At 44.0% G+C, this 18,560-nt stretch overlaps 1 protein-coding gene across 2 annotated transcripts in view; it reads left to right on the top strand.

Annotated features, from left to right (window-relative positions):
- Positions 1 to 2,735, top strand: part of LOC115457497 (probable cation-transporting ATPase 13A3) — an 86,007-nt gene extending 83,272 nt beyond the window's left edge. For both annotated transcript variants that reach the window (XM_030186929.1, XM_030186928.1), the window contains exon 33: positions 118 to 2,735. In XM_030186929.1, coding sequence (XP_030042789.1) covers positions 118 to 294 — 177 coding nt within the window. In that variant the 3' untranslated portion in view covers positions 295 to 2,735. The remainder of the gene's footprint in view (positions 1 to 117) is intronic.
- Positions 2,736 to 18,560: the final 15,825 nt, after the last annotated feature.

The raw sequence follows: 18,560 nt of genomic DNA on the forward strand, positions 1-18,560 counted from the left end.
TGTCACTAACACGCTCCTTTCCCCTTTAGCTGGAGGGTGCACTGGTCTGTGCTCTTGTGTTTGGAGCTGCAGGACTCATCCCTGCTTTCGCTCACTGATGCTCCCCTTCTCTTCTAGCTGGAACTGGACGAACTGGCTGCTTCCTACAGCCGGAGGCTGTGCTGCCGACGTGGGGCACCACCCAGAGCGGCCTACAAAAGGTTGGCTCAGGAGATCCTGGAAGACCCTGACTGGCCCCCGAAGCCTCAGTCCAGAACCAAGGCCAGGAACCCACCGCTGGAGAGCAGCACATAACAAAAGGAAGATAGGCAGTCTCTCTCTCTCTCAGCTCTCTGCTTCACTGAGCCTGGAGCAAGCATTGAAGGGTGGTGATTAATTTCAGTGCGTGAGGGAGGGAGCCTTGAATACCTGTGGATGCACCTGAGACACTAATTCTAGCTCCAGGCGTCAAGCAGATAGCACAAGTTGATTTCAAAAATTTAAAAAAAAAAGCAGCTTTGGGGCAGATACTACTTACCAATTCGCAGGAGCTGCTAATAAGGTAAGTGCCAACGAAAAGGATATTCAGCAGCACTAATTGGATAATGCCACTGAATATTTCCTCTGACCGCCCGGGCATCATTTAGAGCAGGGGTGCGCAGCCTCGGTCATCAAGGGCTGCACTCCTGTCGGGTTTTCAGGATTTCTCTAATCAATATGCATGGGATGTATTTACATGCACTGCCTCCACTGTACACAAATAGATCCTGAAAACCCGACAAGGACTGAGGGTTGCCCCCTCCTGATCTAGACAGTGCTGGGGGCGGTCCATGGGTGGAGTTTGAGCAGAGCCAGAGGCGATCTCATTAGCGACAGTATTCAGACCACTAACCAAGATTGTGAGCCCTCTACGGACAGAAAACGTGCCTGCTTTATAATGTGTGATTGTTCTCCACTTTGAACTTGACGATGAAGCGGATTATAAATGCCAGAATTAAAACCAGATAGGCTGCCCTAACTTTATCCAGTTGGGCTGTTAGCGATCTGAGCATCGTCACTGGACAGCACCACTACCGTGCACTGAAAGCAGATATTCAACAGCAGCCGGGATCTGGATACCGGCATTCAATCCCTTTGAACTGTAGCGCCGGCTTAAAAAAAAGAAAACACTGACTACTGTTGGCTAAATATCAGCCCTTACGTTTTTATCAAGGCACAGCTTTGCAGTGAATCAGAGAGTAGCAAATGTACTTCCCTGTAACCCACAGCCACAGGACATAGGATGGTTTGGGCTTTGGGAATAATGCTGATATGAAAGCCATTCCTTGTTGGTGTGGCACTAATTGAGGGGCCAGTGTGATAAGCTGTGCTGTCCTTTAGCATGGCAGTTCCCTTTCATCTTACATCTGATGCAGTAAGAGTTTCAGTGCAGAAAAATCCACAGGAAACGTACTGCAGTCAAGGTCAGTTCAGTTGTCGTACAAATCACATAGAAACATGCCAAATTGGAAATTGCTTCCAGTATATGGATTTTTGTTTATCACTTCCCTTTTAGCGCTGAATCTTTACTGGAAGCAGCGCGTACCCTCAAGGATGGACCATGAATCCTGTGAGGTGATCTAATCTAGACCACCCTAGGCTGAGCACTCAACACAGAGGCCTTTGACTCTCTCTGTCTGGATCAGTAATACTTACCAGCTCTGGGTAGAGTTTCAGTGTTGCCCTCCTCCCCCATCCTTCCAGAACCATCATCTCGGAAAATGGCACCACAACCCCAGAGCAGTGCACCTGATGGTGGTGGGACAAGCACATCTCCCCAGACCCAGTAAATATTACTGGTCTGGGGAAAAAGGAGCCTAGCAGCATCGAGGCTTCCTGGTCGAGGGCCTTCCTGTACTGGGTTCTCGAGATCAGATAGCCCTGAGGGGCAGTAGCAGGTGATGAGGTGTGTGGGCCCACTGGACCACCAGGGAATCTGTATGGGGTAGGGGGCAGGAATCCAGGTTTTTGTTTCTAAATGTCTCTCTTCATGGCCAGTGCATGAGCCGGTCCCTGCACACACGCTGACCGGAAGGGAGACAGTTGACTCTCGAAGCAGCAAACCGCAGCAGACTACTGTAATAGTATGTTTTGTTTTTCTCTCGGCACGCACTTTGTAACACTACAGTAGTTTGCATGCCATTAGTTTACTTTTATCAAGTAAAAGATTTTTTCTGTGCATGCATTAGAACAATATGGCACTTATTTTCAAACTATATGGACGTCTCAAAAAGCCAAAACAAACGTACGTGTGCTTGAAGCATCCAAGTACCGATTTTTGCAAAGGCAGAAAAGGGATGTCTGACAGTGCAGTGCGTCCGAATAGGTTGAGCATCTGACCACAGGAGGGATTAAGGCATGATGCCTCCTTAAGCCCCCAGTGGTTGCTGTCCCCTTCCCTCTCCCCTGAAAGGGGAGACCAGGCTCTGAGAGCTTCAGGTATTACAGGCATTCTTAGCAAAGCAGGAAGCGAGTTTGAGGTGTAGCTAGTGGTTAGTGCAGTGGGCTGTAAACTAAGGGACCCACGTTTAAATCCCACTTCAGCTCTTTTTTGTGTGTGTGTGTGTGTGTGTGTAATTGTGAGCTTTCCAGAAACAGAAAAGTACCTACTGTACCTAAATATATGTCATCTGCAAGCCTAAAGGATATAGAAGTGGTGTACATTCAGGTACGGTAGGGTTTGTTGCTGTTCCTGGAGGGCTTACAATTACCAAAAAGTGAGATTTAAACCTGAGTCCCTTGGTTCATAGTCCACTGCACTAACCACTAGGTTGTCCCTCTGCTCTGAATGGATGTGTGTGTGGCCTTTTTCAAAGAATGTTGTCATGCAAACATCCATGTCCCTTATTTTCTCTGTTCATAATTCCAGTTTGTAAAATGGATGTCCATGCTGGATGTTTCCAGCATATGGACATCCATTGTGAGTATTTTCGAACAAGAAATCTTTACATATTTCCTGTTTGAAAATACACGTGAGATGTGATTTGGACATCGCTATTCGACTTGGATGTCCTTTCGAAAATGCCCTTCAGTGTGCTGAAGCTTAGCGCACTGAATGGCTTATTACAGTGTTTCCCAAGTCCGGTCCTGGAGTACCCCTTGCCAGGCAGGTGTTTAGGGAAAGGGAAATAGGACTTGATATACCGCCTTTCTGCGCAGGTTGTGAGGTTTTTTTTTGCAACTACATTCAAAGCGGTTTACATATATTCAGGTACTTATTTTGTACCAGGGGCAATGGAGGGTTAAGTGACTTGCCCAGAGTCACAAGGAGCTGCAGTGGGAATCTAACTCGGTTCCCCAGCATCAAAGTCCGCTGCACTAACCACTAGGATACTCCTAGTGGCTAAGATTAAGGACATCCACAATGAATATTGATGAAAGAGGTTTGCATATAATGGAGGCAGTGTATGCAGATCTCTTCATGCATATTTATTGTGGATATCCTGAAAACCTGACTGGTGGATATCCTGAAAACCTGACTGGCAAGGGGTACTCCTGGACCGGACTTGGGAAACACTGGCTTATTACATAGGCCCTTCAGTACCCTGCCAGTCAGAAATGCAGTTTCCCAGAATGTAAATCCCTGTTGTAGAGCACCATCTTGTGACCACTGTGAATTTGCAGCTTTAGATTTCTCTATGCTTCAACTTCATCGTGCAGAGAGATGATAAAATCACAGTTCAGTAATGCCTTGAGTTTTTCTCAATAAAGACAGGATTTAAATACATGCCCAACAGAATAAATTCTGTTTTAATAAACAAACATGCACACAGATTTTAAAAAGGGGTCTTTGAATCCTTCTGGTTGCACGATTAAGAAATATAACCTTAGAGGGCTATCCAGTAAAATTATGCACCAAACTTTGTATAGAAAAGTTTACTTTGTATAAAAGAATATAACTGTTGCTGAATTTTAATTTTTCTGAATGGGAGGGGGGATTGCTTTCTTTATTTATTTATCAGGAATTTTTTGTAAAAGTATTAGTGTTACCAAATTTTATTTTTTAACAAAAGAAAAACACTGAGAGGACTTAACTCCTTTCCAAAGAACGGTACGGCTTTAAAACAACAAAAAAAATGGTAAAAGTATTTAAAATGTCAAAGGGGCTAAGATTAAGCAAGAGCAGGGCAGCATGCAGCAATTAGTGTAGGATAATTGAATTAAATTATATAAACAGGAACACAAGGATAAATCAATTGTACAAAAGGAAATAAATCTGAATGGGAAAATCTGGTTTTATTGTATTCCATTGTCTGAGTTTGCTGTTTTTTTTGAGCATTTGTGCATTGAGTGAGATGAGTGCTTTTTGGGTGCATGGAACATTCTCTTGGGGGCAGATGGTAGAGTGGATTGCAGTCTTTATTTTTTTTTTTTATTGGTTATAAGATGGACACTACCAAAGGATTAGCAACTCAGTTACAGTATATGACAGGTAAGCCCTACTGTCTAGTTATGTTCGTCTCGTTAAAATAATATTGCCTAGTGGCTAGAGCACTGGTCTTGCAATCCAGAGGTGGCTGGTTCAAACCCCACTGCTTCGCCTTGTGATCTTGGGCAAGTCACTTAACCCTCCATTGCCTCAGGTACAAGCTTAGATTGTGAGCCCTCCTGGGACAGACATTTCCAGTGTACCTGAATGTAACTCACCTTGAGCTACTACTGAAAAAGGTGTGAGCAAAATGTAAATAATAAATAAATAAATTGTTACTTCATGGTGGAAGGTAGGGGATGTGTCCCTTTAATACATTGCTGTGAGGGATCGATCATTTTCTCATACAGTCTACGGCAGTAGCGGGGGGGGAGGGGTCCAGAGCTGTGAGTTTTTCATGTATATGTGTTTATTTTTATCTCAGTGGACAGAGAATAATGCAGCCGCACTTTATTCCCTTTGGCTGACTGCTCCTAAGAGCCCTCGAGATTTATTGGATTCCTTTTGGCCATTAGAGATTATATAGCCTTCCTACCCAGGTGATGTAAGAGCGAAGTTTACCTTGGTCCTTTTTTTCCCCTCCATGTTGACGAACGGATGAGCCTGCCCTCGCAGTTCGACATAGCTTAACTTAAGAAACATGAATAACAAGAATTTTACGTTCAGACCCAGGAGGTACTGGCAGGTTCACTAGAAGATGCACTTTGGACTCCATGGACTGGTGAGCTAGGCAAAGAAACCGACATCTAAACTCATTATTACATGAGTCACAATCAGGATTCCGCCCCCTTCACAGCACAGAAACTACTAGTCACTCTCCTGGCCAAATTCAAGTGGGAAATAGCCACAGGTAAAAACATCCTCCTTCTCCAATTTGACATGTCGAGCGCTTTTGGTATAGTAAACCACAACATACTATTGAAACTACTAGACTACTTCAGGATTGGTGGACATATACTTAATTGGATCAAAGGCTTCCTAACCACCAGAACATACCAAGTAAAATCAAATTCAAACATATCACCTCCATGGAAAGCTGGCTGCGGAGTACATAAGTATTGCCATACTGGGAAAGACCAAAGGTCCATCGAGCCCAGCATCCTGTTTCCAATAGTGGCCAATCCAGGTCACAAATACCTAGCAAGATCCCAAAAATGTACAAAACATTTTATACTGCTTATCCCAGAAATAGTGGATTTTCCCCAAGTCCATTTAATAACGGTCTATGGACTTTTCCTTCAGGAAGCCGTCCAAACCTTTTTTAAACTCTGCTAAGCTAACCACCTTTACCACATTCTCTGGCAACGAATTCCAGAGTTTAATTACATGTTGAGTGAAGAAAATTTTTTTTTCGGATTCGTTTTAAATTTACTACATTGTAGCTTCATCGCATGCCCCCTAGTCCTAGTATTTTTGGAAAGCGTGAAGACGCTTCACATGTACCCGTTCAACTCCACTCATTATTTTATAGACCTCTATCATATCTCCCCTCAGCCGCCTTTTCTCCAAGCTGAAGAGCCCTAGCCGCTTTAGCCTTTCCTCATAGGGAAGTTATCTCATCCCCTTTATCATTTTCGTCGCCCTTCTCTGCACCTTTTCTAATTCCACTATATCTTTTTTTGAGATGCGGCAACCAGAACTGAACACAATATGGAGCGATACAAAGGCATTATAATATCCTCATTTTTGTTCTCCATTGCTTTCCTAATAATACCTAACATTCTAATTGCTTTCTTAGCCACAGCAGCACACTGAGCAGAAGGTTTCAACGTATCATCAGCGATGACACCTAGATCCCTTTCTTGTTCCGTGACTCCTAACGTGGAACCTTGCATGACATAGCTGTAATTCGGGTTCCTCTTTCCCACATGCATCACTTTGCACTTGCTCACATTAACCGTCATCTGCCATTTAGACGCCAAGTCTCGTAAGGTCTGCTTGTAATTTTTCACAGCCCTCCCGTGATTTAACGACTTTGAATAACTTTGTGTCATCAGCAAATTTAATTACCTGACTAGTTACTCCCATCTCTAGGTCATTTATAAATATGTTAAAAAGCAGCGGTCCCAGCACAGAGCCCTGGGGAACCCAACAAACTACCTCAAGGCTTGCCACTATCACCAATACACTTCAATACAATGATGATCCCACTGGCCAAAACCTTATCTAGCCTAGGCCTCAACCCGTTCATCTATGCAGACGACGTCACAATCTACATTCCCTTCAAACACGACCTGGCAGAAATTACCAATGAAATCAAGCTCGGCTTGAACACCATGGTCTCAAGGGCAAATTCTTTCCAAATGAAATTGAACTCTGAAAAAACACACAGCCTTGTCTTATCTCAATACAATAAGCTCACCCCCACAACCATAAACATCCCAAACCATACTCTCCCTGTCTCAGACAACTTAAAAATACGCGGTGTCATAATTGACCGTAACCTTACTCATGAAAGCCAAGTAAACTCCACTACCAAGAAAATGTTCTATGCAATGTGGAAACTTTAACGCCTAAAACCCTTTTTCCCGAGAGAAACATTTTGCAAATTAATACAATCAATGGTATTAAGCCATGCAGATTAGTGTAATGGAATCTACGCGGGATGCAAAGATCAACTCACAAAGAAACTCCAGACAGCCCAGAATACAGCAGCCAGGCTGATATTCAGTTTAGACATGATTCGAAAGTGCCAGACCCCTCCAAGAAAAATTGCACTGGCTCCCTATTAAGGAACGCATTACCCTCAAAATCTGCACCCTGATCTACAAAATTATCTACGGCGTAGTCCCAGGATACATGATTGACCTTGTAGACCTGCCAAACAGGAACAGTTCCAGATTATCTCGAACACATTTAAACCTCCATTACCCACACTGCAAAGGAGGAGTGGCCTAGTGGTTAGGGTGGTGGACTTTGGTCCTGAGGAACTGAGTTTGATTCCCACTTCAGGCACAGGCAGCTCCTTGTGACTCTGGGCAAGTCACTTAACCCTCCATTGCCCCATGTAAGCCACATTGAGCCTGCCATGAGTGGGAAAGCGCAGGGTACAAATGTAACAAAAATAAAATACAAAACAACCTATGCATCCAGCTTCTCCTATTTAGGTACAAAACTTTGGAACGCACTGCCAAAAGGAGTGAAAACAACATACAATCATCTAAACTTCAGGAAATCACTAAAAACTTACCTGTTCAAAAGGGCATACGCTTCTGACCCAGCATAGATTTCAACACCCTGCAACGCAACATATCCAGCAATTGTATCAGACACTATTTAACCTTTCTCTAATCCCCCTTATGCCTGAAAGAAATGGACCCTTTATATGACCACAATACCACCTTGTATTTGTTTCCCTACTGTTCTTGGCGAATGCCTACGGTACTGTGTAAGCCACATTGAGCCTGCAAATAGGTGGGAAAATGTGGGATACAAATATAACAAAATAAAAAAAATAAAATTGAGCAGGAAGACAATGTCATTGAATTAAGAGAGGAGTGATATGATCATAATGCTTCGCATGACATAAGAAACGAGCAGCTGAGTTATGTAACAATTGCAATCGTCGAACATAAGGAATCCCGCAAAAAAGAAAACTGAGTTACAATATCAATACATGTAATAACAAAGGCATGAATCAGGGTATGGATAGCAGAGAAACCAAGAAAACGACTAATGTATCATATACAACGGAGCCAATAGAAACCTTTTATAACAACCTGAGAAACGTGAAATTGAAAAGGCAGCTTTGAGTCAAAAATGACTCCTAAATAATGAAATGAAGATACAGGTTTGATGAGCGTATTGAACAAACTGAGTAGAATAAAAGGAACAGAAAGAGAAACAGATATCCAACATACTAAGTAAAGCACACTGGACCCTTTAACTCTTTACCAGAGAAATGGGGAAGTTTATGAAAGCTCCATATCTACCCTTGGGCCTGCCAGAACCTGCACAGCTCCAGTTGTCTACTGCGTTAATATTTCAGAAGTGGCATCATATGTATGTCAGAGTTCCTTTCTCCTTCCCACTTCCTTTGAGCTAGGGAGCAAGTGAGAACAGCCTACAGAACTGGCTCTCTGTGCCCTACACAAGTGAAGCTTCCCCAAGTGCTTTGAAGCCAGATTAAGCTTGTCGGTGCATGAAAACTTTCTGCAGCCTGAGCATAATTTTTTAAAAAATATCCTGGGTGACCTGCACCTTCAGGTTTCACTTTCAACCCTTCCTAGCCCTAACCTGTGCCTCTGCATGGAAGAAACGGCAGGTGATGTTTGGGTGGCTAGAGGAAGAGGAAGAGGAGGTAGCCAGTGCAGCAGACAGAGGAAGATGGCTTCCTTGGAAAAGGATAGTGCCTTAGTGGGAATTTTGGGGAGAGAAGTTGATGACCCTTATTTTTTAAGATTTGATTTCCTAGGTATATCTTGGGGATCCTATATCCCTGGGTGGCCATAGGCCTCCCCCTCCCAATTGCTTCCTGATACATCTGACAACTAGAGATGGCATCCCTTCCGGCTGTGATACCTGATTTTAGCCTTAGTGGCCAAGGGTATTATATTCTCTTGCACCACCACCCCCGCTGCTCCCTCCCACTCCATTACCTTTCTGTCTTTGTCTCCAAGGGGGTGCCCAGGCCAGGTGCCAGCAAGCCGCTTCCTGGGTGCTTGATCCCACAGTTTGTCCTCTCCTGCTCCTGTCTGTGCCGGGAGTCAGGACCCAGATGATTTCATTAACGCAATATCGCGCTAATGCAATCATCTGGATCCTGGGCGGCACACAGGAGCAGAGGAGGACAGACCCAGAAACAGGCAGCAAGAAGAATGAGCCCTGTTGCAGATAACTTGAGCTAATCTTTAGTAAAAGACCCCCTTAATCCTTAAAGGAGTGAAGAAAACTAATCAGATATCACCGTAAGAGGATTAAAATTGTTCATCATTCTTGAAGAATGGAATAGAATACAGCCTCATCTGTATATTTGACTCTGGGAGATGACTACCGGAGAAAAACAAGATTTATTGTTATGAGGACTTTTAAAGAGCATTTCATGATGGACTATTGAAATTTTGTCATTTTTGAGGGGGGCATACGTTACAGTGCTTTTTAATATAGTTGCAGAATTATATTTTCTGAGTTTGAAATAAAGTTTGTATTTTGTATATTATTTTGCATTAAGAATTAGTATCGTTTGGTGCCGTCAGGTCCTGCCCAGAACCCCCCCCCCCCCCCCCCCAACATGCCCCCTTGAAATTTGGATGGAGAAAAATGCCTAAACTTGGAGTGTTGAAAATTGCAACTTGGACATTTTTTTTTAATATGTTTTTGTTTTGAAAATGAGCACCACAGTATCTAAGCCCTGAATTTTTAGGAAAAGAAAACTTTTATTTTTGTCAATGACCATGAGTGCGTGCTTTCCTGTCTAAATTGGTGTTCCTTTTCTTATTTTTCTTTTGATTTTATTTATTGTAAACCGCTTTGACCTTTTAACATTGCTCCTCAGACAAAAGTCTATGTCACTGTGACATCATTTGAACATGCAAAAATTGCTGGGTGATCACACTAAAAAAAAAAGTCTAACTTCACCATGTTTAAAGATTATCTCATTCCACTCAGCACATACACGTGGATAGTAACAATAAATAAAGCTGTAAAATTTCACGTAGAAATTCCAAGCGATTGCTGAGAAAACAGCAAAAGAACTCTAGGCCGTTACTTTTTTTTAACGCTCACCTTCCCATTGACCATTCTGGATGCCCACAAATTATCATAAAAGCAATTGTTGCCTGCCTTGCAACATCCTCAGGATGCTGAGTCACATAGCTGCTGCTCGTCTTACCTCGAGTAAGACTTCAATGCAACCACTATTAGATAGATAGTTAATTGTTACAGCCTTAACAGAAAAATGCAGGTTTCTGTTCTTTGCCAAAAGGTGAGAAAACAGTGCTATTGAGCTGAATTAGGTGTTAAGTACTGTTAGGAAGACAGAATAATTGCAAAGGTCACTGACTAATTACATGTTAATCATAAAAAGGGCAGTTTCTAAGTATCTTTTCTTCTAGGGGAAATGCTTCCAAGTATCTTCTTTCAGACGAAGGCACTCCGGGACAGAAGCAAAATTGTAGGCTTTATGGATAAAAAAATTTGCTTGAATTTCATTTAAAAAATAAGCATTTATTATCTTGTTAAATAATCTAAAAGTATTTTGTCATAGCTTAAAGTTAACTGATATAGCCTTAGAGCATTAAAAGGTAGGTGACTGGGTGACAGGAGAATTAAATCAAGGACGTGCTATGGACGTCATCTACTTGGATTTCAGCAAGGCTTTCGACACGGTTCCCCACAGGAGGCTCTTAAATAAACTAGACAGCCTGAAGATAGGACCCAAAGTGGTGAACTGGATTAGGAACTGGTTGACAGACAGACGCCAGAGGGTGGTGGTGAATGGAGTTTGCTCGGAGGAGGGAAAGGTGGGTAGTGGAGTGCCTCAGGGATCGGTGCTGGGGCCGATTCTGTTCAATATATTTGTGAGTGACATTGCCGAGGGGTTACAAGGTAAGGTTTGCCTTTTTGCGGATGACACCAAGATTTCCAACAGAGTGGACACCCCGGAGGGTGTGGAAAACATGAAAAAAGATCTGAAGAAGCTAGAAGAATGGTCTAACGTTTGGCAATTAAAATTCAATGCGAAGAAATGCAAAGTGATGCACTTGGGGAGTAGAAATCCAAGGGAGACGTATGTGTTAGGTGGGGAGAGTCTGATAGGCACGGACGGGGAGAGGGATCTTGGGGTGATAGTATCTGAGGACCTGAAGGCGACGAAACAGTGCGAGAAGGCGGTGGCAGTAGCTAGAAGATTGCTAGGCTGTATAGAGAGAGGAGTGACCAGCAGAAGAAAGGAGGTTTTAATGCCCCTGTATAAGACGTTGGTGAGGCCCCACCTGGAGTATTGTGTTCAGTTTTGGAGGCCATATCTTGCAAAGGATGTTAAAAAAATGGAAGCGGTGCAAAGAAAAGCTACGAGGATGGTATGGGATTTACGTTCCAAGACGTATGAAGAGAGGCTTGCTGACCTGAACATGTACACCCTGGAGGAAAGGAGGAACAGGGGTGATATGATACAGACGTTCAAATATTTGAAAGGTATTAATCCGCAAACGAATCTTTTCCGGAGATGGGAAGGCGGTAGAACGAGAGGATATGAAATGAGATTGAAGGGGGGCAGACTCAGGAAAGATGTCAGGAAGTATTTTTTCACGGAGAGGGTGGTGGACGCTTGGAATGCCCTCCCGCGGGAGGTGGTGGAGATGAAAACGGTAACGGAGTTCAAACATGCGTGGGATATGCATAGAGGAATCTTGTGCAGAAGGAATGGATCCTCAGAAGCTTCGCTGAAATTGGGTGGCGGAGCAGTTGGGGGGAAGAGGGGGTGGTGGTTGGGAGGCGAGGATAGGGGAGGGCAGACTTATACGGTCTGTACCAGAGCCGCTGATGGGAGAGGGGGTGGTGGTTGGGAGGCGAGGATAGGGGAGGGCAGACTTATACGGTCTGTACCAGAGCCGCTGATGGGAGGCGGGACTGGTGGTTGGGAGGCGGGAAATACAGGTACAAATTCAAGTTAAGGTATACACATATGAGTTTGTCTTGGGCAGACTGGATGGACCATGCAGGTCTTTTTCTGCCGTCATCTACTATGTTACTATGTAGGCATTGGATAACTTCTTAGTGTTTACTCACTTGTTCAGTACCCATGTTTTATAAGTACATAAGCATCGCCATGCTGGGACAGACCAAGGGTCCATCCAGCCCAGCACCCTGTCACCGACAGCGGCCAAAAGAACAAGCAATTTGTCCCGCCCCTTCTATTATTCCCTCGTCCATTCAATAACATTCTATGGTCTTTTCCTCCAGGAAGCCGTCCAACCTTTTTTTGAAGTCCGCTAAGTTAACCGCCTTAACCACTTTTCCGGCAGTGAATTCCAGAGTTTAACTATGCGTTGAGTGAAGTAATTCCCTTCTCTTATTTGTCCTAATTGGATTGTAAGCTCTGTTGAGCGGGGACTGTCTCTTTGCACCTAGTAGCGCTATAGAAATGATAAGTAGGGCCAGGAATAGTAGTTTAGTCAGCTTTCCCACCCGCTCTAGGCATATCTCTTAATTTATAGTTAATTGCCTAGAGCGGGTGGGAAAGCTGACTAAACTACTACGCCTGGCCCTACTTATCATTTCTATAGCGCTACTAGGTGTAAAGAGACAGTCCCTGCTCGACAGAGCTTACAATCCAATTATCTCAAGTGGGCAAGAAAAATATGGGAGATTCCAAGATGGAGGAGCCGGGTTACCGTATGGCTCCAGAAAAAGGAGGACGGATTGAGCTAGCCGGGTTTTTTACTTCCATTGCTTTCAATGGAAGTAATTGAGCCAGCCGGGTTTTACTTCCATTGCTTTCAATGGAAGTAATTGAGCCAGCCGGGTTTTACTTCCATTGCTTTCAAGCAATGGAAGTAAAACCTGGCTGGCTCAATCCGTCCTCCTTTTTCTGGAGCCATATGGTAACCCCAAGGGGTGATCTGTTACAGGTCCTCCTGTAACACCAGTACCTCCCTCACTGTTTGCTTTGACGATGGATGCCTTTGTAAACTGAGAGTCATCATCTGGGGATATTTCGCTGAGGTTAGCCAGGAGAGAAGCGGTATCTTTGGCCCCTCATGCGCACAGCACATCACTGACCCACGAGGAGAGATTCTCCCAGAAAATCTAGCTACTGCAAGAGAGAAAGAAGCTGCCCCCTAGGTGCTAATGACATAATTTCCTTTCTAACCACAGAGAGCTGGAAAGACACACAGGAGGTAACCCTGGTGGAGGGGGTGATTTCACAAAAGCGGCAATTGTCTGGAGGTTTGGGTAACATTGAGCAGAATAACTTGGAAGGCTCTCTCACACAAGCAGATCTGGTTAGGGTTGAAGTATCTACTTAATTGTTTTTTATCTGGTAGGACCTGTGATATTTATCATGGAGGAGATTTGGAAGGTTGAGGTTGGGACATAATTTAAATGAAAAACTAGCTCAGCTGCAGCCAAACTTTCTTCTCTGGCAGTTAAATGTACTAATATGCCCATTGCTGGAGGTTCTGCATTTCAACCTTCTACTTAACAGCCTACATTTGCCTTCCAGATCCTCACTCCCACACTTCACTATGTTGTTGGCCAGCTCCTCTCAACACCATCTAAAATCTTATTTAGGTGATGAAGTCCACTAACTTCACACCAGATAGGCAAGTTAGCAAATAATCCTCATGCCCACTAGCCACCTTGTTAGCTGCATGTCTTGTTACTGAATCTCTCACTAAAATGGCTTTCCTAACCTTCATCTCCTGGGCTGAAGCCTCTAGAGCAGGAGTTCTCAACCCAGTCCTGGGAACACACCTAGCTAGTCAGGTTTTCAGGATACCTAGAATGAATATGCATAAGATACATTTGCATGCACTACCTCCATTCTATGTAAACCTCTCTCATGCATATTCATCATGAGTATCCTGAAAACCTGACTGGCTAGGTGTGCTCTAAGCACTGGAGTTGAGAACCCCTGCTCTAGAAAGACATCCTTATTATGAGAGGATATTGTATTCCTGGTTACAGGATTGTTTATTGCCTCAACAAGGTGATGTTCTCCTGTAAGGTGATCTCTCTCCTCCAAGGCAGTTCAAAGGCTTCCAGACTGAAGGTGAGACTTCTGTACTATTTACTTGTAGGTCTCCTCTATGTACTTCTCTGTCTGCCTCAGCTCCTCCAAGTCTACTACTCTAGTCTCAAGAGATTTGACTCGTTCTCTAAGAGCAAGGGGCCCTTTGCATCAAGTGCACACAAATGTCATCTCACCAACTGGGAAATATATGTGTGGCACACAATGGATAATACCCATCTCACTGCTAGATTACTATCTGCATCTTAGTATTGCTGAGTTTTTTAGATACAAAGGGGGTAGAGATGCTTAAATTGATACAAAGGTGTATTTCAAAGCACTTAGACTTACAAAGTTACACGGAGGGGCATTTTTGATATGACATCTAAGTAGGACTTTGAAAGGTTTGCACTGGAGAAAGAGTAGCCTAGTGGTGTTAATATGTGTTACAACTTGAGACCCCTCCACTGGAATAGTGGTGGGCCGAGCTCTATAGCCTAAGCTGCTGTAAAACACTGACTAGGCCTGAAAATCTGATGATGGCCTTGCAGCTGAGTGCCTGCGGAAGCAGGACCGGTTGGCAAGCCTTATCAGGATCTGGTGTGACATTCAAATACAGTGTAAGGGCCAAGATGGAGGAATTAATGGCTAAAATAGTAAGTAGTTAGGTTCATAAAATGGAGTCTGCTTTTGTAAAGATGGCGTCTTGTTCATGAAACATGAATACTGGTCTCTGTATCTCAGAAGTTGTTTACAACTCAGGAAGCTAGGTATGGAGAAATAGGTGAAAGGAGGGAGGAATGGGCATCCGATCTGCGGTTAAGCTAACTGTCAGAAAGTATGATTCACATATGAAAAAATTGTGCCCATGGGCAAAAGAGGGTATTTAAGATCTGCAAATCTAGGCAGAGTTTGGAATTTCCCCCAACTCTACCCAGAGGGCAGAACTACGGTCAGTTAACCTGAGATCTTGACTGATGAGTGTGCCAGATTGATTGATTGAAGTTCCAAGTGGTGAGAATAAAGATCATTTCTAACACTTATCCTCCTAGTCTGTGCTTAAATTTCTTGACTGCATATCTATTTGTCTGAACACACCTACACAAATAGTGTTCACATAAGCAAGGAGGCTCCTACACTTTAGTGCATTATTTGGGAGAATAGATGCCTTAAGATACACTTAGACACCAGGAGTCAGAAAGCCGAGGTCTTAGATAAGACTTAAAACGAGCCTTCTGAAACCCGCTCTTCATCTCTGTGGGCACGGGTCCCCCAGAGATCTAGAGAGGGTACATTAAAACAGTGGTTAGAGCACCAGTCTTGACAGCTAGAGGTGGTCAGTTCAATTCCTACCACCACGCCTTGTGATCTTATGCAAGTCACTTAACCCTCTATTACCTCATATACAAAATTAAATTGTGAGTCCTCTGGGGATAGAGAAATACCCAGTATACCCAAATGTAACTCACCTTGAGGCACTACTGAAAAAGGTAGGAGCAAAATCCAAATAAATAAATAAATGTCCCAAATACAAAATATAGACATTTTCAAAACAGCAAAATGTCTTTTCTTGCCAGAAAACAGCCACATGCTAGATGTTTTTTTGTGCTCTGTGAGTTTATCTTTTTGGTCCATTTTTGAAAGGTCCAAGTGCAAAATGCACAAAATCAAGCCATTGGGATGTAGGAGAAGCCAGTATGCTTAAATTGGCCGGATCATCATCCCAGGAAAGTAATGGGGCACCCTAGGAGGCACTGCAGTGGACTTCATATAAAAGCTCCCAAGTACACATCTCACTGTTGCTCTTTTGTCAGCTGAGCCCTCCAACCCCCACTGCTCCCAACTGGACACCACTACAATAGTGGAGTAGCCTAGTGGTAAGTGCAGCAAACTTTGATCCTAGGGAAGCACTTCGACAGACAGTACTGTTGGCTATCGGTTCTGACCACTGCTGTTCTCTCCATGGGGTGCCTTGACAATTTTTGTGCCTTGTAAGTGTTCCGCAAGTTGAAAAAGGTTGATAATCGCTGTGCTAATTCAATGGCTCCCCAAACACATTTTTTATTAAGTCAGCTGCTGGAAGAAAGAATAATTTGGAGGGATGGGAGGAGGGACTACTTCCCATTCTCTCCTTCACATTCAATGTCCTCCAGCTGGCAGGAGAAGTTGGTGAGCAGCATCTGATTACCTGCTGCTGCTTCCTCTTCTACACTAAGAACCATGTAGGTTCTTGTTTGTGGGAGTTTTAAAATGTATTTTTTTTATTACAGTTAGAGAGCCCAGTGTGCATATTTGCCTAGGGCCCACAATAAAGATAATCCTGCCTTGTGAGTATCTTGGCAGCTTTGGACCAATGTGGTATAAAGTGCATTATCTGACCCAGGATCTTGATCTGTGGTGCAGGTGAGCTTCAAGCAGGATCACTTCTGCTGCTTTCCTTAACTTCTAATATCTACTAGGGATGGTTAGCCACAAATTTGAGTGTGTGTGTTTTGCTTGTTTGTCTTTTCTACCACCACCAGAGACTACATTCCTCAAGGGAATAACCTACCACCGTCGTACCAAGATCTCTTACAAAGATGTTACGGGTTTTTGCTGGTTTCTCAGTGTTGGTGAGCCTATTTAAACTTTTATGTACAGTAGATGCTGCTTGCGATCATCACTTTCTAGGGTTAATTCTACATTAACGTTTTTGTAAGTTTGATAATGACTACAACTCTTGGCCGACAAACAACGTCATCACCTACATTCTTGTCATTAGCCACAGGTTTAGGAGGAATTTTACGCCACTGTGGCTGTGTATTTGTTGAAAATAGAACTACAACTCCATAGATGCAGTGCGGTTCCAACTAAGACTGGCTCAGACTCTTTCTTAATCTGAAATCAGCAGGTGATCTCACCCCCCCTTTAGCCAATCCCCAGTCTTTCTTCGCGGGCGCAGAACGTCAAATTGACGTTCCAGCCGTGCCTAAAAAAAAAAAAAAACCCTACTACTCCAAAAAGCCCCCGAGAAAGCCCTTTCGCTCGTCACGTGGCCTGTCCGCGTATCTTCCTTTCTTTAGGTGAGGAGCAATTTTTTTAATGATGTGTGCCAGCTGCATGTTTATACGTATAAACATGCAGCTGGCATTTAATTTCGAGAGCTAAGCTAAGGTCAATTTTTGTGTCGTCACCTTATCGTGTGTTAAGCTTTAGGTGTTAGAGGCGGTGCCTAAAAATGGCTTTATTTTCCAGGACTATTTTCCATACTATTGCAAAAACAAACACCTCCTCTCCGTTTTGTCGGTAGGAAAGCATAAGCAGCGTGTTTTTGTGCAAAAAAAAAACAGGCAGCATTATGGACAAACCCTAAAGGTCCATATTTCCTCCTCCTTTGCAAACAGACTCCGATTCCTCCCATGTCATGTTCTTATTGGCTAAGAAGGCAGCTGAGGCGCTGCGTATTCGAAGCATCTTGTGCTCGGATGGGCCAGAAGGGCAATCGCTCCTCCCCCTCTCCCCCTTACCCCAACACCCAGGAGCCTGCGCGCTCCCTATATATATAGCACGCAGAGCTGCCGCGAGAGAGCAGAGCGCGCGAGATGGTCTCTGAGTGTGGAGCTTGAGGTTAGGATTTCCTCGCTTCCATAGAGCGAGCAGTTGAAGAAGGGGGCGGCTGCGGAGGATGCGCATGCGCAAGGCAGGTTGGGTCGGTGAAGGGGGCGGGCTCACTGGCAGAAACAATATCTGACGCGGAAGAAGGCGTGGTAATCGAACTTTCCTTTTTGCTAAATTGAAAAGTAGGGTAAACTAGGGGGTTAAACGTAAAGACAGTATCGCGCTTGTGCGAGGGAAAGGCGGGGTTTGCTCTTAGAGGGCTCGTGAGTCGTGTGAATGAGAGTGGGTCTTGACGTCATTTGTATTATATTTTGTTACTTATAAAAGAGGTTTTGTTTTGGGTTTTTTTTAAAGTCTGTGAGGAAGTCCCTCCAGAATAGCAGTACGTTCAGATTTTTTTTTCACGTGTGACGACCCCTGAATAACTTTCCTAATTGTGGTTTTTAATTTTTGTTGAAAAGAGACAGTTTTTTTTTTTTTAATCCCTGTCCGTTAAGGTCTGGTGACGTCAAGTGCGGAGTTGACATATGGTAATGAAGGGAGGCGGGGCTTCGTAAGGCGGTGGGCGGGGTGTGGTTGCTGCGCGCGCAGCCTCACGTGGCTTTTTTTTTTCCCCTTCGCCCCTCGTGGGGGAGTGCGGGGAAGAAGAAGTTGAAGTTTTTATTCGCCCGGGTGACGTAGCGAGTACTGGTCCGGTCCGATTGTGAGAGAGTAGTGGGCGTGGTCCGAGCCGATCTTTTTTTCAGGTCCCTCCCGTGCGTGCACGTGCAGTTGTTTCTCTTCATCTTAAGAGACGACAGGGCGATGGGACGGAGCAGGCTGGGGTCAGGTCGCAGTTGGTAA

Source organism: Microcaecilia unicolor, chromosome 14 (assembly GCF_901765095.1).
Source record: "Microcaecilia unicolor chromosome 14, aMicUni1.1, whole genome shotgun sequence".
Classification (NCBI taxonomy): Eukaryota; Metazoa; Chordata; class Amphibia; order Gymnophiona; family Siphonopidae; genus Microcaecilia; species Microcaecilia unicolor.